Raw genomic sequence first — 22,291 nt, 5'->3', positions numbered from 1 at the left:
CGCATTAGGAAGAACTTTCTATCAGTAAGAACTGTTTGACAGTGGAATGGACCCCCTTGCAAGGTGGACTCTCATTTGTTAGAGGTTTCTGAGCAGAGGCTGGGTGCCCATCCGTCATGGATGCTTTAGTTGTCATTCCTGCATTGCAGGGGGTTGGAGTAGATGACCTTTGGGGGTCCATTCCAGCTGTACGATTCCATGATTCTGCCGTCTTATGGTGTGCGTGTGGGTTCTTTAGGTGGCAAGTGTGGGGATGTTCAAGGATGCAGGAGAGGATGTATTGTTTGATTATAGCCTTTCCAACTTCTGTAAACAAGTTCACAATTTAGCAGAGTAACATTCCCCTTTTAAAAACTCACAGCGGATGTGTTTGTTCAGGCTCACTAAAGCCTCTATAATAACTGTCCTGGTATTTTCCCCTTATTCCCTCATAAAAGTATAAAAAGAGTTTACTCACATTCTGTTCACAATTGGATCCCAGAAGGCAGACTTAGCTTAGAAAAGTAACATACACCTGGAAACTATCTCATAAAGAGACAGTCCCTTTGTCCTCTCTTGGCTGAAGCCAAGAGAGCATCTTTGGCTAAGCAGATGTTGCTTCTTCGATGCATGTAGTCAAAGAGAGGGCTGCCCTGCCCTGTGCTTTTCTCATTACCTGCACAGGTGAGGCCACGCACACCTCTAGTCACATGCAGAGGAAGTCTGTCCCAGCCCAGAAGTAAACAGGAAGTTTACCTGCTGGCTGGACAAACATTCCTCCCCATGTGTAAACATGTTCACTCTAGGAATGTTGTACTTGACTGCTCTTGTGTTTCACATCCCACAGCAAGGGGTACTGCTTCACTTGCTCCCAAAAGTGGTAAGTCAGTTTTGCTGTGTTCAGGGGGCTCTCCTGCTCATTCTTCTGAGACTTCTGCCCCCAAGCCCTTCCCTGGGTCATAACTTCCCCCAAAGAATCCTGGGAAACATAGTTGGCCAAGGGTGATAGGAATTCTAGCTCTGAGAGCTCTAAATCCGAGAGCCCATGTGGCGTAGGGGTTAGAGTGTCAGCCTACAACCTGGGACACCAGGGTTCAAATCCCACTCCCTCAGCCATGAAGCTCTCTGGGTTACCTTGGGGACCAGTCGCTGCCTCTCTCAGCCTAACCTATCTCACAAGGTTATGGTGGGGATTCAATGAAGGAAGAGAGAACCAGGTTAGCCACACTTACGTCCACAGAAAAATGGGAATATACATGAGATAAATAAATACGCATGGGATTTGAATGCATATGTGGGAAGCATTGAAACAGAAATTCCACTCTACCCCAGGGAAGAGTAACCTGTGGCCCTATAGATGCTGCTGTGGACCCCAACTCCCATTTCCCTAGTCCACTGGCTTTGTTGGAGTCCAATAACACAAACTGCCCACTCTTTCTCTGCGCTGTGGCCATACAGAGCTGTTGTTGCTGTTGCTGTTGCTGTTTATGTTGGTCCAGCCCAGGCTTCCTCAACCGCAGCCCTCCAGATGTTTTGAGACTACAATTCCGATCATCTCTGACCACTGGTCCTGCTAGCTAGGGATCATGGGAGTTGTAGGCCAAAAACATCCAGAGGGCCGAGGTTGAAGAAGCCTGGTCCAGCCAATCCTGGTGAAAATGAAGCATGAATGTTTAAACAGCCTGTGAAATAACATTTACCGTATTTTTCGCACTATAGGACGCACTTTTTCCCCTCCAAAAATGAAGGGAAAATGTGTGTGCGTCCTATGGTGCGAATGCAGGCTTTCGCTGAAGCCTGGAGAGCGAGAGGGGTCGGTGCGCACCGACCCCTCTCGCTCTCCAGGCTTCAGGAGAGCCCCACCGCCAGCCCCACAAGCTAGGGGGACAGCGGGGAGGCGGAACGCCGCCATCCCGCTGTTCCCCGACTTGGTTAGAAGGCTGGCGGGGGGGAGAAGCCTGCTCCTCCCCTCGCCAGCCCCGCAAACTCGGGAGACAGCGGGAGAGGCGCAGCGCGCCCTTCCCGCTGTCCCCCGACTTGGCTAGAAGGCTGGCGGGGGGGGGAGAAGCCTGCTCCTCCCCTCGCCAGCCCCGCAAACTCGGGGGACAGCAGGAGAGGCGCAGCGCACCCTTCCCGCTGTCCCCCGACTTGGCTAGAAGGCTGGCGGGGGGGGGGAGAAGCCTGCTCCTCCCCTCGCCAGCCCCGCAAACTCGGGAGACAGCGGGAGAGGCGCAGCGCGCCATCCCGCTGTCCCCCGACTTGGCTAGAAGGCTGGCGGGGGGGAGAAGCCTGCTCCTCCCCTCGCCAGCCCCGCAAACTCGGGGGACAGCGGGAGAGGCGCAGCGCGCCCTTCCCGCTGTCCCCCGACTTGGCTAGAAGGCTGGCGGGGGGGGGGGGGGAGAAGCCTGCTCCTCCCCTCGCCAGCCCCGCAAACTCGGGAGACAGCGGGAGAGGCGCAGCGCGCCATCCCGCTGTCCCCCGACTTGGCTAGAAGGCTGGCGGGGGGGGGAGAAGCCTGCTCCTCCCCTCGCCAGCCCCGCAAACTCGGGAGACAGCGGGAGAGGCGCAGCGCGCCATCCCACTGTCTCCCGACATGGTTTGGAGACTGGCGGAGGGCTTCCTCCTCCCCCAGCCCCGCAAGCTCCCAGAGCGATGCCAAAGCTGCGCGCAGCTTCGGCATGGCTCTGGGTCCCGTTCTGGGGGAGGGAGAAGCTCGGGCTTCCCCCGCCCCAGCCCCGCGCCTGGCGGGGGGGGGATTAAATTTTTCCCCCTTTATTGCCCCCCCCAAATCTAGGTGCGTCCTATGGACCGGTGCGTCCAATAGTGCGAAAAATACGGTACTTTTTGGAGCAATATATTGCTTTGCTCATTTGAACTAATCTCCCCAAACGCAGTTCAATATGCAGCTTGCCTGATTCAGCGTTATCAATAATGTATTGCTTAATTTAAACCATTCATAAAAAAATATCTGCAAGAGCCTGTGGCAGAGTCTGTTTCAGAGAGTGCAATGACCACCCACTCTGTGCCATAGTGAAAGACAAAGGAGCAGTTTTGTGCTCATTTATGCTGTGCATGCTGCAGTTGAATCGGCTTAGGAGGTTAGCTCAGGGAGGCCAAAAATTACTGGGCTGGACATCAAAGGAGCCTGCTGAATCCGGCCAGTTGTCCACCTAGTCCAGCATCCTGCTCTCACAGTGGCCAACCAGATGACCCAGTGGTCAGCCCACAAGCAGGACCTGAGCAGAACAGCATTTAAACTAGTTCTGGGGATCATATTTTTAAAATAATCACACTATGTCTGGGGGGACACTGGCTCCACCCACTCCCAGCTTTGGCCCCACCCAGCATCAACATGTGGCCCTAGACAGGACCCACACACAGCCCAGTGAATGCGGCCCCTAATGCAAAACATATTCCACAGTGGGATACGAGGTTCCTATTTTTGCAAAATGAATGCTCTGACACAAGTCCTTCAGTGTCCTCATGAAAAAGAGCCCACAGGGGGAAATGAACTGCACACCTGAAGCAAGTCTCCATATTGTTAAATGAAGAGCAATCCCTTGCCATATTTTTGCCTTTGGTTGGAATATAGAATTGATATGGTTTCAGTACATTGTGTCTATACCTGAACTGGTCTGTTTATGTCTTGGATGTAATGTTGTTCTACAATTAATTGTTTAAACCTTTTCATACATTACCTGCTCAGATAAAATTGCATGATGTTTTTGTCTGCAATTTTATCTGCAGTACAGTTTTGCTGCATTATGTTGTAATGTGGTCTATTGATGAAGGGCAGCATATTAATTTAATAAATAAATAAATAAAGTAAAATCTATTCATAAACACTACCAGATAAAACCATATGGAGCAAGAACGTGTCAGCCATGAGGTTGTTGGGTCATATTAATCATGAACAGCCCCACAAACAGAAGCAAAGTCTGTGGGGTCTGCCTTACCCCCTGGGGACCCGTTTTCAGAGATGATGAGAAAGATGACTTTTTAAAATCACAAGTCCAAAGAGTAGAAAGATGCTTCCATCTTCGAGAGATCGCTAACCTAGTGGTAGTCAGCAGATATACCGTATTTTTTGCACCATAACACTCACTTTTTTCCTCCTAAAAAGTAAGGGGAAATGTCTGTGCGTGTTATGGAGGGAATGCCTACGGGTGGCATGCCTACGGATTTTCCTCCTCTAGAAACTACGTGCGTGTTATGGTCGGGTGCGTGTTATAGAGCGAAAAATACGGTAGAATTGCTGACAAAAAATACTGCCACTTGCACCATCAAAAATGGACAAAAAATATAACTCAGCATTCAAAGTGCTTCCAGAACTCCTGAGCACAGTTACATCCCCACCACATAGGCGAGTATGTTCCTCGCACCTTCCGACCCCACCAGCATAAGGGGGAACCAGATCTGAGCTAGTTGGATCTGGGTTATAAACCAGTGATGGGCCACCTTCAAAGAACTGTGGACTGTGAACTGGTGTACATGACAGACCCTGGGGCGGCAGGGTGTGCATGTGCGGAGGTGTAAGTGACTTGCTGACTACCACAGGATCAAGTTCATCGTTTGTGTTGAAATGCTTAAAATAAACAGTTTTACTGGGAGTGTGAATAAATTAATTGCAATTAATGGTTATCTTAGTAAGCCATGCATAGTGCCCTTCAGAAAGAGTCTATTTCAGGGGTCAGCAAGGTTTACCTTGCCTGGGCCAGTTCACTCCAGTGGAGATCCCTGTGTGGATCGGATTGTGCATGTGCAAGTGAACATGCGCACCCACAATTTCCGGCGTCTGTAGACGCGATTTCCAATGTCTGCGCCTGTGCAAATGCGATTTTCAGCAACTGCGCATGCACAGGCATTATTTTCGGCACCACAGAAGCAAGTCCCTGCACTACACTGGTTTAGCGCAGTGCGCGGGGACTCGCCAAGCAGGCGGCTTGGTTCGGGGGCAGCTTGTGGGCCGGTTAAACGACCCCCGTGAGCCACTTTTGGCCCATGGGCCTTAAGTTGCTGACCCCTGGTCTATTTTGATTGAGTAAGGAAGAAGACCTGCGCTGCCTGCACTTGCTGGCTGGCTGGCTGGCTGGCTGGGTGCATGACTGCTGACCTCTAGGTCTCGGGACTCTCCCAGGCTCTGCACCTCCGGTGCCACCCCCCTCCCCAGCCCTGTTCTGCCCTCTCCTTGAGCGCCTTCGCCTGGCTAGAAGGTGCCTTTGAACTGCCACGATGCCTCGCTTGCCTGAAGCTGCTCGACAGGGGAATGGACTGCACAGGAGGTTTTTAAACAGAAGTTGGATGGTCGTCTGTCCCGGATTATTGCTTCCTGCATGACAGGGGGTTGGACTAGATGACCCTAAGAGGTGCCTTGCATCTCTGCCATTGCAGAGGTGGGTTCTGTGGTTCTGCGCATCCATAGGAAACCACCGGTTTTTGCACGGCGCGCACATAGCTTCCTGCCAGGGCTGGCTGGCTCGCCCATGAGGTGAGGCGAAGCAGGCGGCAGGATCCGCGGGGCGCGGTCAGATCCGGGCAGCGACTGCAGCTGCTACAGCTTCCCCTCCAGCTGCCGCCCCTTTCCGACAAGCAAGCGCAGCGTTACTTCCTGGTGTCACCCGCACCCTGCTCGCCCACCGGGCGGAGAGGGACCATCGAGCAAAGCCTTGCAGGTGCTTTTTCTGAGAGTCCGCCCCCCACCCCATCCCGACCGACCGCGTGCTTGCTCAGCTTTGCTTCCTGGTTTTGCGATCAGGAAATGCAATTTGCATTTCTCACTTCCATCCCCGGGTGTGTTTACTCAGAACAACGAGACTTACTTACACAAGTAAGAGTGTGCACCAACTTCAGTCCTCGTTTTCATTTATTGCCTCGCTTTGTCCTTCTGATCCCCCTTCTCTCCTCCTTTGGAGACACCCTCACTTGCAACCAAATCTCCTGCTTTTCGACAGAATTACTTTCAAACGCGCGGGTTTCTCGCGCGAATGGGGCGCTTTCACAGCTCCCTGGCCCGGTTGCTGCTCCTGCACAAAGCACAGAAAACCAAGGTAGGCATTTTTTTGGGGTGGGGGCACAGCCAGCACCAGCTACTTTCCTCTCCTTGAATTGTGTATCGTTCTGAACTGCGAGAAGCACCATATGCAACAGCAGTGCGATTTATGCCGTGGCCTTTGCTAGAAGAAAGAGGCGCGTCTCTTGCGCGCGCGTAGGACCCTTAACAAACGATTATTCTTGCGGGCGCAATTTTCTAATTCGCCTCAGGTTCCCGAATGCCTCGGGCCGGCCCTGCTTACTGTTCAGAGAGGTCAGAGTCACATGCCTTGCTCTGTCCACTTTTTGTTCCTGACAGGCTGGTGCAAGAAGGGTGGCCACAATAAGATGTGGCCCTTGGGCTAAATGTCCCCCCGCCAAGGACAAATGTCACTTCCAGCACTCCGCCCCGCAACACGCTCACTTCTTTAAATTATCAACTACAACCTGAAAAGCAGACTGTCAAGCTTATTCTTTTAGTGTGCGGGGGTGCAGAATCTCTCCCATGGAGGCTGGCGCGGGGGTCCAGTTCTGGCAATTAAACACTTGGGAGATTTTGCTGGAACTGAGTTCAGGAGGAGGCGGCAAGGAGGAGGATTTGCACCAGGACCCTTCACGAGGCTTCTTGTTGCAACAGCTGATTTTCCTCTCAAATATCAGGAGCGTGTGAATTATTGTGCCGCGTGGGGGTGAGGGAGATTGTTTTTACTGAGGGCCTGAGATTATTTCGTGTTTTTATAATGAATTTGCACTTTGTACTTAAATCAATAAAAAATATTAATTAATAAAGGAAGCGGGAATAATGGGGTGGGGGTGGGGCAGAGAGGAGGCAATGAGAGTAGGTCGGGGCGGGGGATCAGAGGGATCTCGACGGCTTCTGCCTTCCATCCGTTCTGATCTCCTCCTGGATCCCCAGATACAATTCTCTGCTCAGCTATTTGCTTCCAATTTGCGCCTCAAAGGCGGATTAAATAGTAATAATATTAATAATCATAACAGCAGCAGCCCACCTGCCGGCTGGATTGCTGCGGAGGGCGAAGGAGGGTGACTTGGAGACATATTGACGTGATAAATATTGCATGGTCTTTACTTGGGGGTGGGCATAGGCTGCGATTTCTACATCCACCCAAGGAGGTGGGATAAGCGAGGCGCATCCCCGGGCGCCTCGGGCGCGCGCTTGGCCTCTCCTAGTAATAGAGATTGTGATTTTTTTTATTATTTTTTTTAAAGTGGGTTGGAATTGAGGAGGAAGGGAGGAAGGGAGAGGAGGGGGCGAGCTCAGCGCCGCCGCCGCCGCCGCCGTCTTCAGGCAGACCCAGGGCTAGGAGGCATCTCCGGGGCCGGGGAGAGCCTCTCCGCCGCTCTTCTTCGCGCTCGGGACGGGAGCCTCCATGGCGGCGCCTTCGGTCCTGCGCCGGGAGTTCCGCAGGACTCGTCCGGTCGTGGGGTCCCTCCTGGTGATGCTGCCGCCCTAGAAGGGACCCTTGGGAGCCCAGGATGGAACGGTAAGGGAGGCGGGCAGGGCTTGGGCTTGCGTGAGAGAGGGGACCTACATCCCGCGAAGGAACCCAGTGAAGATGGGATGTTGGTACCCAAGGAGGCTGCATCCGGGGAGATGAGCGAGGAAGGATGCGCTCGCTCGCTCGCTCGCTGGCGCAGGGCAGAGTCCGCTGTCGGGGCTCAGCGGACTGTAGGGGAGGGGGCTGGGGAGGCTGAAGCTGCTCCCCCCGGTTTGCAGACCAGAAGGCTCTCCTAAAGCGCAGAGGAAAGGCTTGGGAAGGGACATAGCAGAGCCAGGCTGGGAAAAACAAAGATAAACCGCCGGGCACCTCCCGAAAGGAGTGGCTGGGTGTGTGGTGGGGCGCGGGGGGGGGGGAGAGGTGAATCTCTACATCTCTCGTGGCTTTAGAAGAGGATGGGACCCATTCATGGAGAGGAGGGGGCTATGGAGGTCTACTAGCCACGATGAGCACGCTAGTCGGAGGCAGCGATGCTTCCGTCGCTGGCAACGCCGTGAGCAGAGAGGGCTCTTGTGCTCGAATCCTGCTGGGGGGCTTCCCATAATGGGCACCGGGGGGCCAATGTAAGAACAGGATGCTGGACTGAATGGGCCACTGGAAAGGACCCCCAGGGGCCATCTAGTCCACCTCTGCAATACAGGATTACATTATTCTGCTATTCTTATCTCCATATAGAGGTTAGGCTGTGTAGAGAGTGGGGTGACGTCGAGGGGCTGCCGTCGGGGATAGAAACTGGAGAAAGTCTGCGCTGGGATCTACGGGGGTCGATCCGTGTCACCTGGAGGACAAGCGGGGCTAGCTGGTGACAAGGAAGAGGGGGTGTCTTGGGGCTGATCTGCAAGTTGGACGGAGAAAGAGAAGGAGCGAGGCAGGAGAGGAGAGGGGCTGGATAGAGAGAGAGAGGACAGCCTGCTCTCTATTATTTCGAAACCCCTTATTTTTCTGGGCGCTGGCAGTCAAACAGAGAGAGCGGGAAAGGGGCTGGGTGCTCCTTTTCTCCTGAGAAGCCCCTCTCTCGTTTACTGACTTTCCTGCCCCCCCACAGAAAGAGAGTAAGGTTGCAATCCTGGGTACAAGCCCCTCTGAATCCACGGCAAGCCACGGTTAGGGCTGCAGCCTCAGAGGCACCCTGAACGCTCTGGCGAGGGAACCAGCGTTGCAGAGCTCAAGGGGCTTTGCTTCCCAGCGCCCGGGAAAGGGTGGCCTCGGCAGAGAGAGCGCGGAAAGGAGGGAGGGGCCCGTGGCTCAGCGCCAGAGCCCCTGCTGGGTATGCAGAAGGTCCCAGTTCAATCCCCGCTGGCATCTCCAGGTAGCGCTGGGAGAGGCTCCCTGCCTGAAATCCTGGACAGCCGCTGATGCCAGCCAGTATCGACAATACTGGGCTAGATGGATTAACGCTGGCAAACGGAGAAATAGGAGGAGACGCCTAAGGACTCCCACTGCCACCAGCCCCAGCACGCGTGGCCAATGGTCATGGGTGATGGGAGTTGTAGTTGAGTGGCCGCGGTGGCTGCCGGCGGATGTTTTTGGAGGTAGGAGACTGCCTGCCGGCTGTGCTGTAGACCAACTCTGACGGTGGTCCTCTACTTTCTCTCCCCGCACCCTTGCAGGGCTAAGATGCTGTCGGGGGCGTCCCCTCTGCTGCTGCTGCTGCTGCGCTGTTGGCTGGCGGCGACCTTCCTGTGGGCCCCGATCCGCGGCTGCCCGGAGCCCTGCGCCTGCGTGGACAAGTACGCCCAGCAGTTCGCTGACTGCGCCTACAAGAACCTGGAGGCGGTGCCGTCCGGGCTGCCGTCGAACGTGACCACCCTGAGTCTGTCGGCCAACAAGATCGCGGAGCTGCGCAGGGGCTCCTTTGTGGAGGTGACGCAGGTGACCTCCCTGTGGCTGGCGCACAACCGGATCGGGGTCATTGAGGAGGGCACCCTGGCCATCCTGGTGCAGCTGAAGAACCTGGACGTCAGCCACAACCAGATCGCCGACTTCCCCTGGGGAGACCTGCGCAACCTCAGCGCCCTCCAGCTCCTCAAGATGAACAACAACCGGATGTCACACCTGCCGGGAGAGGCGTTCCGCACCCTGCGGGACCTGCGCTCCCTCCGCATCAACAACAACCGCTTCTCCGAGGTAGCGGAGGGGACCTTCGACGCGCTCACCTCCCTGTCGCACCTGCAGATCTACAACAACCCCTTCAACTGCACCTGCCAGCTCATGTGGCTCAAGAACTGGACCGAGAACACCTTGATCTCCATCCCAGACCGCAACGCCATCACCTGCGCCGCCCCGGAGTCCTGGAAGGGGCTCCCTTTGGCCAAGGTGCCCTACCTGCACTGCGCGCCGCCTATCGTCCGCTTGAGCTACCACCCTAACCTGGACCGCACCCGGCTCTCCTACGGCTTGGCTCTGGCCTTGCACTGCCACGCCCTGGGCCTCCCGCAGCCCGAGGTCACCTGGAGGATCCAGGCCGCCGGCGAGACCCTGGAGATCAAGGCGCCGGCGGCGGAAGGAGAAGGCAACGCCCTGCCCTCCGACGGCTGGTCCAGAGGAGACCGGGAGAGGTTCCAGGCCTTCGGCAACGGCACGCTGCTCATCCCGCACCTCAGCAAGAAGGAGGAGGGCACCTACACCTGCCTGGCTGCCAACGAGATGGGCAGCAACCAGAGCTCGGTCCACGTCGCCGTGGCGGACGCCCCTGCGAAGGACTCCGCGGACTCGCTGGGGGACCGCAAGGCCCAGCCCGGGGATCGGAAGCCGGAGGGCAAGGCCTCCAAGAACAGCGTCATGAAGGCCGAGGAGAGGACCAAGCTCCTTCCGGAGAGACCCACGCCCAGGAGCTACCACGCGCCCGGGCCCCGGAACGCCAGCGGGCCGTCGGGGCCGCCCCTCTTGGCCAAGCAGTGCGGCTCCAGCGAGGCCCCCCAGTACGTCTCCAACCACGCCTTCAACCGCAGCGGAGCCCTCAAGCCCCACAGTTTCGACCTGGGGGTCATCGCGCTGGACGTCTCGGAGAGAGAGGCCAAGGTGCAGATCACGCCTTTCTACGCGCAGCCAGAGAAGGTCCACCTGAGGAGGCTCTACCTGTGCGAGGCGGGCCGGAGGGGCCACTCCCTGGTGCAGTGGTCCCAGATCGAGGAAGGGGTGAACTCCTACTGGTTCCAAGGCCTCAGCCCCGGCACCAACTACTCCGTCTGCATGAGTTACGTCGGGGAGGACTGCCAGGTCCAGGTGGTCTTCACCACCAAGCGGGAGGTGCCCTCGCTGGTCATCATCGTGGTGGTGAGCGTCTTCCTCCTGGGCCTGGCCACCATCCCTCTGCTGGGCGCCACCTGCTGCCACCTGCTCTCCAAGTACCAGGGCAAGACCTACAAGCTCATCATGAAAGCCCAGAACCCGGACCAGATGGAGAAGCACATGGCGGCGGACTTCGACCCGCGGGCCTCCTACCTGGAATCCGAGAAGAATTACGACCCCAGTGAGGTGGGGGAAGGCGAGGAGGAAGAGGAGGAGGAGGCGAGGGCGGAGGGAGAGGCGGAGGGGCGGAGGGGGCTATCTGGAGGACGACAGCTGGAGAGAGACGAGAGCCTGGCCGCCAGCTCCATCCCGGAGTCCCAGTCCAAAACAAACCCGGAGGAATTCGAGGTGGGCTCCGAATACAGTGACCGGCTCCCGCTCGGAGCCGAGGCTGTGACGATCTCCCAGGAGATCAACGGCAACTACAGGCAACCGCCCCGTTGAGGCTTCCCTCGGGCGGTTCCCGGAGCTCCGGGCGCGCAGAAACCGAAGGGAAGCGCCCTTCTTCACTGGGGCTCGGGCACCGCTTGCCTGATCGGCTGCGACCTTCTCTGGAAAGGTGCTCCTGCCGCCGGGAAGGGACGTCTCCCCAACACCGAGAGCGTCCAGCAGCCGGCGCCTAAGGCTGGCTTTGTTCAGGGGCTGATTTTAGGAGGGATCCCCCCCCCCACGGATTTATAGAGATGTCCTAAGTATTCAGGCAAAAGAATGGATTGGGTATGGGCAACACAGCCTGGAGAAATTCATCCCCCTCCCCTTTCTTGAAAACCCTCTACTGCATATGCTCCAAACACAAAAGCTTACGTTTTCCACCCCATCACCTGTCTTCTAAGATGCACCCCCTTTCCCACGCACTCCCTCCGCATTTTCGTGGATTTGATAGGCTCGAAACTAAATTGGTTAGGGTCCGCTCCCGCACCAATATTCTGAAATACGCACCCCACTTTTCCCACGCGCCTCCGCGTTTTTGCAGATGCAACTTCTTTTCTAAAATTGAAATTTACAATTGGTTATGGTTTGCTTTTTTTGTTTTGTTTTTTTAAAAAGGAAATTAACGAAAACACGACGACAACAACGCATTAAAAGTCGTTGGCCCTAGTCTGGGAGCGAGAGTCTCCGTTGGCGTTTAGGGAAAGGGTGTCCATTTCAGTTCAGGAGGTTAATGGTGCTGGACAGCTCCCGAATCCCGACCCCCCAATTGCCTTCCCCTCTCCAGCCCCTTAACCCCGTGTGAAGGAGCTTGCGGTCAAGGAGATCAGTGAAATGAGGATCCGTGCCAGGCAGCGGCCCAGATCCCCAGCTTGTCTCATCGGCTGGTCAGGATCACCTGTGTTAATAAATGGAGCCGTGCTGTAGATAAATGTGTGTTATGTCTGTGCGTGACTTTGGACCGCTGGTGGACGCGTGGAGTTTGAGTCCTAAGGGCCCCCAGCTCCTGGTCTGGATACTGACCCCCTTCCCCCCTTCCTGCAGCCCTGTCTGAGTCACGTCACCTCCACGAAGATCCGTATTTGCTAAATGTTTATTGGGTAGAGTAGTCTTGCTTCTAGAGAAACGTGCTTGCCCTTGATGTGGTTCTGTGATGTTCAAAGGCAAAAACGATGGGAGGTCCCGGTGGGTTGATTTTTTTGCTGTGTTGAGAGTGGAAACAATTTAAATATCGTTTGCAAAGGGTGCAGTCGTGCTTGGCTTGGAATGATCATGGTGGTTTTTGCCTCTGTTAAAGTAGAAAGAGAGAGAGATATATATATGCAACCCAATGTCAACTAAGAAAGCCACCACAATCGTCTCCAGGGCGGGCGGAGAGAGAGGAAAATAACGATGGTATCACTAATGTGTGATTGTTAATTATTATTGTGCAAGGAATCCTTTAGAAAGGAACAGGCTGAGCAACGATAACCTTTTTTCGCCGTGCCTCTGTATGTGGAAAGTCAAGAATAATGATAATAAAAACAGACTTAAAAGTGGACATTCGGAGCCTTGTTTTGTAATTTGCAAATAGGCAAAGTGTGTTGTGTTAGATTTCAGAGTCGAGAATGAAAGCGGCGCTAGATCGAAAGGGAATGTCTGAGCAAATCTCCCCAGGATCCGTTTAGCATGAAACGGAGCTGGCGATCAAACGTTGCACCCAGATGCCGCCGCGGCTTTGAACATTAAAACAGCTGCGCTGAGCAAACCGCATCTATTTTTCAGGCTCCCCACCCCCGGCCCACCCCGGAGTCTTTAATACCCAAATCATTCTCTTTTAAAAGGATATGGGATTCTCTAGGATGCATCTACCTGCTATGGATTTTTATGGACAGGTGAATGGTATGGATGGCCTTTTATGGGCGAGGAAGAATGCAAAGTCCGCAGTTCCTGATGGGGTGGAATGGTCAAAAGAAAAAGAAAAGATGCACGCACTTGTTCGCTAAGAAACATAAGGCTGCCGCAATCATACCTGAAAGTAAGCTTCAATAAACGCAGTGGGACTTACTTTCGAGTAGGCATGCATGGGAACTGCGTTGTAAAACACGGGTTGTAGTCAACAGACTTTTACTCAGAGTAGACCCATTAATGGCCATTGATAACTGAGATCCATAAATCTGAATGGGTCGACGCTGAGTAACCAGCAGTTGAATACAACGCAACGTGTCTTCCGCTGCAATTCCCGTGCATGTCTACTCGGGAGAAACTCCGTTGCGTCCAATGGAGTTTACTCTCAGGTAAGGGAGGGTATACCATTGCAGCCGCCTTTCTCTTAGGGAAGAAACTGCCATAAATGAGGTGTCAGACTGGACACGACATTTTGTTTGCGGTGTTTTGAAAACGGCAAAGTGGAAAGACCCCTAAAACGAAAATACCCCTCATCGCTTCCTATTCTCACGCTAAAGGGGGGTCCTGTCGTCTGGACACACTGCCCCACAAAGGGCACTCTGGCTTTGGACGACTTTGAGTTTGAAAAAACCTGCCTGGGCCGAAGAACAAAATAGGAAGGCCACCACGATCCGATCCCAGTCCGCCGCGTAGAGAAGAGAGCGGCGTAAGCCCCCTATCATAGAATCAGTTGTAGAGTTGGAAAGGGTCTTGGGGGTCATTCATCTAGTCCAACATTACAGGAATCACGGCTGGTTCAGGGAAACTCTCAGCCAGGTAAAGGGTGCGTCGCCCATCCCAGAGCTGCAGGATGTTGGTCTATTAGGGTCAATGGAGCCCCCAGCCCACCAACCTCAGCTGCCCTCTGCCAGGACCCACCTGCCTACCTTCTCCCAATCCCTCCAGCCTAGAGGGGTGGCTCTTCCTGACAGCTTCTTCAGCTCCCTTGCGGAACTCAGCGAGGGGGAGCTGGGCAGGGACGGCGATAGGAATCCGTTGGCTCCGCGTGTCCCTTGGCTCTGGCGCCACCTGCTGCTGGCCTCCTCCGCCATCTCAGTTCCAAGGAGCGCCCACTAAGCACCACCGCCCAGAGCAGGCCCGAGCCGAGCCGCGCAGCTTGCGGCAGGCCTCTCCGCTGCGCGGAACAGCTTGCATATGGCGCGCGTATTTGCGCAGGGCTGAATTCCAATGCGGAGTCTCACGCTTGGGACAACGCAAAGGGAAGCGCAAAGGGGCTTTGAGGGTGGGGACCCCCGAGCCCTCCGAACCATCCGCATCCCACCTGAGGCTCGAACATGCCTCTTTCAAGATAGCAGTTAAGCACAAGTGGCAATGCTGAGCATATGTGCAGCCAGCCTTGCCTTATGCACCGGGACTATCGGTGTGCTCTGCCAGGTCCCACAAACTGACCCGGCCTATGCCTTTTTCCAAACTGCTTTTGGGAGCAGGAAAAGCTCATAGTCCTCAGGGGCTGCAGCACAATCCTGTGCCCGTTTACGCGGAAGTAAGTTCCATTGTGTCTGCAGCGGGTCTTGCTCGAGTGTGCAAAGGATTGCAGCCCCGTGCATGGAAAGGGATGGCAGGATCAAAGCCACAGGAATTCCTGCTTGGCTATTTGCTTCCAAGTAGGAAAGGAGAGAGAGTGTGAAACACTGTCGATGTGTGCAACAAAATGCATGTTTATTTGTTGCTGTGCGTGTACCCAGCAAAATACATATCAAAATACATATCTTGGGCTATATCATGCATTTGCTTGGACGGAAGTAAAATCCAAATATGAAGACATGAGAAGCAGCCAGAACCAGATCCTTGAAAGGTATGTTTTTTTTAATTTATAAAAATATTTATATACCACTATATCATCAAAAGAAAAATATCAAAGCAGTTCGCAGCAATAAAACGAAAAAATATACAATAAAAGGCATATATAAAAAGGTTTTTAAACCCAACATCTATTAGCCATTGTGGAAAGATGTATTCTTAATTGACTACGTAGGCAATCTATGCCTGTCTGGCACATATCGGTATATGATTAGCACATGTTTGTATTATGTGCGCACAGCTGCTGTGCATTTAGGTAATTTTAGATTCAGACTTAACAGCACAATCCTATGCACGTCCACTGAGAAGTAAGTCCCATGGAATTCAGCGGGGCTTTCTCCCAGAATCGGGCAGGGGAGTTGCAGCCTTAATGGTTACACAATGCAAATTGTACCTTACTTAATGCAAAAGCCCTACTGCATTTGGAGGTCCTCCTCTTGACCATTCCGCCGCGCAAAGCTCTGGACTTCTGCCCCCAAGTCCTCTCCTGCCCAGACAGCTGGGCCTTTATAAGAGAGGCTTCTCCAGGGCCAGGGCAGCGAAAATGGACGGATAGCGAAATGCCTTTGGATATCAATTACCGCCAGACAAAATTAGCAGGATGGTGGCGGAGCAGAGCAGATGGGCCTTGGCTCGGATTCCGCACAGCTCCTGGGATCTCATGGGAAGGGCGTGGCCGCTTGCCAGAAACACGGGGACGCTTTGTGCGCGACCCTCGTTTCAAATGAATTGTGTGTGTTTACCTAAGGACGGGGCTTGGATGTGCGCGGAAGCAGGCTTTTAGGGTTCACGCTACTGTGAAGATTTACAAGCACACGCACCATGTGCATAAGCAGCAGTTTTAAATGCAGGCGCGGGGTGTGAGTTAGTTAGGGAGCCGGGCGTTTATGCAGAAGTGGGCTTGGGTATTCCTGCTCCCATAGAATTGTGCGCGTGCATGCAAGAGTTTCAAATCATACAAACACACAACTGTATATCTACCTGCATGTAGCACAGAGGTAGTGTTTGTGTACACGCTCTCGTAAAAAGCTGCACGCGCGCACACTCATGTTTTAAATGCACCTGAGGTGTGTGTCGCGGGGGGCTTGCATATCAGCAGAAGTCGTTATTTTATTCAAGCACCCGGAGGGTGTGTGTGTGTGTGTGTGTGTGTGTGTGTTCTTCACCGAAGCTAGGGCACCTTTGTGATTACAAAGAAGAGCTAAGTGGGCACGATTCACGTTCCTTCCTTCTTATGAAATTTAATCTGGATGCTTGAAATTTCTACGGAATCTTTCCAAGCTGCCCTCTAGGCTTCCTCTACTCTCTCGGTAAACACGCCCTTCCTCACAGTTGTTTGGCGATGTCCTTACTCAGCGAGCGGGATGTTCTCTCTGGGATAAGACCCCCACTCATGCAGGATCACGCCACCCCTCGTCCCCTTTAAAATCGGTTTAAGCAAAGTGGAATAAACTCTTGTGCACACGTTAATACAGATGAAAGAATCTCTTCCCGCTTCTCCGACAAAGCATCCACTGGAAAAGCTTAAAGCAAGCTTCCTCAACCTCAGCCCTCCAGATGTTTTGAGACTACAGTTCCCATCATCCCTGACCACTGGTCCTGCTAGCTAGGAATCATGGGAGTTGTAGGCCAAAACATCTGGAGGGCCGCAGCTTGAGGAAGCCTGGCTTAAAGCATCTTTTGGCCGTAGCCAGTCTTGAGCTGTGCAACCGCATCTCACCGATAAGAACGTAAGAAGAGACTGCTGGATGAGGCCAATGGCCCATCTGGTCTGGTACCCTCTTCTCACCGTGGGCAAATACCCCTAAGAACCTAGGAATCTCGATAGACTGCCCCTGGACCTGGAGGCTCCATCAAAACCTAAGAGGAGCCGGCTGGGTGAGCCCAATGGCCAACCTAGTCCAGCATCCTGTTCTCACAGATGCCAACCAGATAAGCAGAGCCTGAGCACAAGAGAAACTCTCCCCTCCTGTGGCTTCCAGCAACCGGCATTTAAAAGCATTTACTGGCTCGTTTGCAATGATCGTTTGTAGCCACAATGCCAGGGTTTTGGCACGCCCATGTGTGTTTTAGGGGCAGAAACTGACGAGCTGCCCTTCCAGCTCTTAGTCCTGGCACGTGGCGCTTCTCCATCGGGGCGCTGGTGGAGGAGGCGCCGAAAAGGCCGTGCATGGGTTGGGGCAGCCGCGTCTTCCACGGCAGGGGTAATGATGTCATCTCCTGGGCGCTGTTGGACAGGCGAATAAATTTGCCGTTCACGAGGGCGGAGGGGGGGAGGGGAGTCCATCAAATATATCGAGAAAACAGAGCTATATTAGCACGCGGGTTAAACGCCACTTACTCCCCAAACAAAAATCAAAGCCCCTTTATTAAGAACAGCTCAGATGTCACAAAACAGCAAGCAAGCTTTTGCGTCCACCAGAGCTCTTTGTCCATCAGGCTGGATAGGAAGTTTGGATGCTGCCTTAGACCATAGCTGTCAACATTTCCCTTTTTAAAAGGGGAATTCCCTTATTCCGAATAGGATTCCTCACAAGAAAAGGGAAAAGTTGACAGCTATGTCTTAGACCCCGTTAGACCAAGTGGTCCATTTAACTCAGGATTGTCTCCATGGTTTCCGACAACGTGTGTCCGTGTGTCCTGCGCCAGAGACCTTCTCCCACTGGGCGATTGCCCTTCCCCAGTCAGCTATCCTTGCTTTTAGATAGTTTGTGTATGTGTCCGACCGACCACAAACCTTCTTAGACACAACCCCTCCTGCCAGGGAATGAAGGCTGGGGGGTTTAGGACCTACAATTCCCAGCAGCGTTCACAAACTGCAGCTCCCAGGAGTCTTTGGGTCAAGCCATGACTTTTAAAGGGGGAGAAGAGAGCTTTCTGTGGATGGTGCAAATGTGACCACTGGCCATGCTTGCTGGGGTTGATGGGAGATGAAGCCCAACCTCATATGGGGTGGCCCCAGGCCTTCTACATGCAAAACAAGGGGCTTTGGATGTTGAGCAGCGTTCAAGGAGGGGGAGGGGGAAATGCTGGTTTGGAGTTAAAGTCCTAATGTCTGCACAGGTCTTGCACTGAGACAAGCAAGAGGTGTTATCAGACTTCAGAGACCCATTGCAGTCAGGCTGAAGCAGTGATAGTGAGAGGGGGTTGCAGCGGGGGGAGAGAAATTTCCCCCTCTGCCTTAGTATTTCACATTTTGCTTGTACTCATACGTGGCTTTCTGGGTCAAGGTCACTCCAGATGAGTTTCATGGCTGAGCAGGGACTTGAACCCTGGTCTCCCAGGTCCTAGTCCAAGACTGCAACCATAACACCACCACCGCCTTACTTCCCACCTCCATCCAGATAATGCAGCCCCATGGCCTGCGATTCCTTCTTTCCCCCAAGGTAGGGAATCACTGGGGCAATCACTGAGTGTCTACCTACCTTACAGGGTTGTTGAGGGAAATAAAAGAGGAGGGGGAGACCCCTGTATGCCGCCTCAAGCTCATTGGATGAAAAGGTGGGGTGTAAATGCAATGCAATAAATAGTAAATAATAACACATTGAAGCTCAAGGATTTCAAAAATGCAATATCCTTTGCCAAAGGACGTCTGCTGGACTATGGAAAACGCATGGATTTTTTGGAACCATTGACTTTCCCTTCAATCCCTTTCAGGATTCCCCCCCCCCCGTCCCCATGCCTTAAAAGCTCAGCTTTTGTCAGCGTGCATGAAGTCATTGTCTAGCTTTTATGGAAAAGAAGGAATATAAAATAACAAAGAAAAGAGTGGAGAAATGCAAAATGCAAAAATCTAGCCAGACGTGCAGATGATGGATACTTGTCAGGCTCTGAGGCAAAGTTGCACTGGTGCCAATTTTTGTAAAACTATTGAGGCTTATTCTGATTTACATCCCTATGGAATCAAGATCAGAAATGAGATGGTGCTTTCTCTTCTCTATCTCCTTAGCTGATAACAATATCAACATTTTAATGCGCATTAGAAATGTAGAATTCTCATTATGGATAAATGGCCTCTTGTGAGCACATTTTAATTGAGTTTTATGCTTTAAGACATACAAAGACGGGAGGAAACGCAGCCCTCTCCACATCCATTTAATTAAGAGAGTAATAGATTTCTTTTCCTGTGCCCCCTAATATTTCTACCGGGAATCTAGTTATGATGAGTTATTGGAGGTGGATTTTGCAGCGCCATTTCTTCTGAGCCTGGGAGCAGAATGGAAATAGGCAAACAGAGTGAATTTCTGTCTCAAGAGAGTGTTGAGAATATATAGCAGACCACATCCTGTGGATCTGAAGAGTTTCCAACATCATTTGTTGTGGGTTCTGCCATATGTGCCGGTAGCAATCTCAATCCTGTATCCAAGGCACAACCACTCATGCAAAATAAGGAGGTACTATCAGACTCTGGCACATTTCAAGGTTTGCGGAAGAAACAGTGGTGTGCAGTGGCTAGAGTGTCAGACTAGCACCTGGGACTGGGAGAGACCAGGGTTCAAATCTGCATTCTGCCATGAAACTCACTGGGTGGCCCTTGGGCCAGAAGAAGAGTTTGGATTTGATATCCCGCTTTATCACTACCCTAAGGAGTCTCAAAGCGGCCAACATTCTCCTTTCCCTTCCTTCCCCACAACAAACACTCTGTGAGGTGAGTGGGGCTGAGAGACTTCAAAGAAGTGTGACTAGCCCAAGGTCACCCAGCAGCTGCATGTGGAGGAATGGGGACGCGAACCCGGTTCACCAGATTACGAGTCTACTGCTCTTAACCACTGCACCACACTGGCTCTCCAGTGAGGATGAAACAGGGAGGAGGGAGATTCATGTGTCCTCCTTGGAGAAATAGGCGGTATTTAAACGTGACCTAGGGATGCGGGTGGCACTGTGGGTTAAACCACAGAGCCTAGGGCTTGCTGATCAGAAGGTCGGCGGTTCGAATCCCCACAACGGGGTGAGCTGCCGTTGCTCGGTCCCTGCTCCTGCCAACCTAGCAGTTTGAAAGCACACCAAAGTGCAGGTAGATAAATAGGTCCCACTCCAGCAGGAAGGTAAACGGCGTTTCCGTGCGCTGCTCTGGTTCGCCAGAAGTGGCTTAGTCATGCTGGCCACACGACCTGGAAGCTGTATGCCGGCTCCCTCGGCCAATAAAGCGAGATGAGCGCTGCAACACCAGAGCCGTCTGCGACTGGACCTCAGTGTCCGGGCTGAACGATGGGGGTGGAGACGCTCCTTCAGGTATACTGGACCGAGGTCATTTAGGGATTTCAAGGTCAGCACCAACACTTTGAATTGTGCTCGGAAACATACTGGGAGCCAATGTTGGTCTTTCAATGTGGAATGTAATCCACTGGGAGCAGTCAAATACAACATTCCTTGTTTTCCTAGAGTGGACATGCAAGGGGATGCTTGGTCCAGCCTGTTAAAACTTCCTGTTCCTCCTGGCCTGAAGCATCCTTCCTTTCATGTGACTAATGGGTGGGCGTGACCTTTCCAGACCTGGTAAAAGGCCAAGGCATACTGCCACTCTCTCTCTTTTTCCATCTTCCTTTCGCCCTCTGAACTTCCTGGAATGAACTGCTGGCTGCCAGCCAAGCAGTCCCCCAGGACATCTCCCTTATGGGGTAAACCTGTCTGTACATGTTTGTAACTTTAAGCCTAAAGCCTGCCTTCAGGGATCACAATGTGCTCTGCCTGATTGTGAGTAAACGTTATTTTTATTTCTTATGAATAAGACTCTGATACCTTTATTCTTTTAGGAGGGATTTGAAAGGGGATCTTATCGCATCTGCCAAATTCAGGATTAATTGTAGTTTCTGGGTCACCTTCAAAGGTAGCCCCACGTAGAGCGCATTGCAGTAGTCCAAGTGAGAGATAACCAGAGCATGCACCACTCTTGTGAGACAGTCCGCAGGCTGGTAGGGTCTCAGCCTGCGTACCAGGAGGAGCTGGTAGAAAGCTGCCCTGGATACAGAACTGACCTGCGCCTCCATGGACAGCTGTGAGTAAAGCACATTCAAAACACCCCCTCAGAAGAATCTTGGGAACTGTGGTTTATGGTCACGTAGCTACAATTCCTAGCACCCTTAACAAACGACAGTTCCCAGGATTTTTTGAGGGGAAGCCATGAACTTTAAAGGGGGTGTGTGGATGCCCCTTAGGAGTGGGGAGTCACACATTCAAATCACCACTCAGCCCTGGGTCTGAGTTACTGATCTCGCTACCTAACCTACCTCACAAGGTTGTTGTGAAGACAATATGGCAAGAACCATATAAGTTGCTAGTTTTGCCTTACTGGGGGTTGGGGGACCTTTCCCGCCCCAAGGCCTGCATCACTTTGGATGGGCCGGTGTGCCAGTAGTGGGCGGGGCCAAAGGCTGCAGTGGGCGGTGCTGTGTTTGTGACCCTTGTGGGAATGTTCAGGGACGCAGAAGAAGATATATTGTCTGATAATAGCCTTTCCAACTTGTGTTAACAAGTTCACAATTTAGCAGAGTAACATTCCCCTTTTTAAACTCAGTGCATGCGTTTGCTCAGGCTCGCTAAAGCCTCTATAATAACTGTTCTGGTATTTCCCCCTTATTCCCCCATAAAAGATAAGACACGACACAGTCTTCTATAAAAGTATAAAAAAAGTTTACTCACACATCATTCTGTTCCCAATCAGATTCCAGAAGGCAGACTTAGCTTAGAAAAGTAACATACTGTATACCTAGAAACTATCTCATAAGAAAAGGGACACGGGTGGAGCTGTGGGTTAAACCACAGAGCCTAGGACTTGCCAATCAGAAGGTCGGCAGTTCGAAATCCCGCGATGGGGTGAGCTCCCGTTGCTCGGTCCCTGCTCCTGCCAACCTAGCAGTTCAAAAGCACGAAGTGCAAGTAGATAAATAGGTACCGCTCTGGTGGGAAGATAAACGGCCATGCGCTGCTCTGGTTCTCCAGAAGCGGCTTAGTCATGCTGGCCACATGACCCGGAAGCTTTACGCCGGCTCCCTCGGCCAATAAAGTGAGATGAGCACCGCAACCCCAGAGTCGGTCACGACTGGTCAGGGGTCCCTTTACCTTTATCTCATAAGAAGACAGTCCCTTTGTCCTCTCTTGGCTGGAAGCCAAGTGGGCATCTTTGGCTAAGCAGATGTTGCTTCTTCGATGCATGTAGTGAAAGAGAGAGAGATGGCTGCCCTGCCCTGTGCTTTTGTCATTACCTGCACAGGTGAGGCCATGCCCACCACTAGTCAAATGCAGAGGAAGTCTGTCCCAGCCCAGAAGGAAACAGGAAGTTTACCTGCTGGCTGGAC

The 22,291-nt window shown here is 52.9% G+C and overlaps 1 protein-coding gene across 2 annotated transcripts; it reads left to right on the top strand.

The window, feature by feature from the left end:
* The first annotated feature begins 6,897 nt into the window (after nucleotides 1-6,897).
* ISLR2 (immunoglobulin superfamily containing leucine rich repeat 2) lies at nucleotides 6,898-12,789 on the top strand. 2 transcript variants are annotated; one of them, XM_053403772.1, is made up of 2 exons: nucleotides 6,898-7,514; nucleotides 9,140-12,789. In XM_053403772.1, the coding sequence occupies exons 1-2, from the start codon at nucleotides 7,507-7,509 to the stop codon at nucleotides 11,262-11,264; spliced, it is 2,133 nt and encodes a 710-aa protein (XP_053259747.1). In that variant the 5' UTR covers nucleotides 6,898-7,506; the 3' UTR covers nucleotides 11,265-12,789. The 2 variants fall into 2 exon arrangements, with proteins under 2 accessions (XP_053259747.1, XP_053259746.1); XM_053403771.1 differs by lacking the exon at nucleotides 6,898-7,514 and adding an exon at nucleotides 7,900-8,092.
* Nucleotides 12,790-22,291: the final 9,502 nt, after the last annotated feature.

This window comes from Podarcis raffonei, chromosome 9, assembly GCF_027172205.1.
Source record: "Podarcis raffonei isolate rPodRaf1 chromosome 9, rPodRaf1.pri, whole genome shotgun sequence".
Classification (NCBI taxonomy): domain Eukaryota; kingdom Metazoa; phylum Chordata; class Lepidosauria; order Squamata; family Lacertidae; genus Podarcis; species Podarcis raffonei.
Note: the sequence above shows the minus strand (reverse complement) of the source record. Positions and strands in the feature narration are given on the sequence as shown.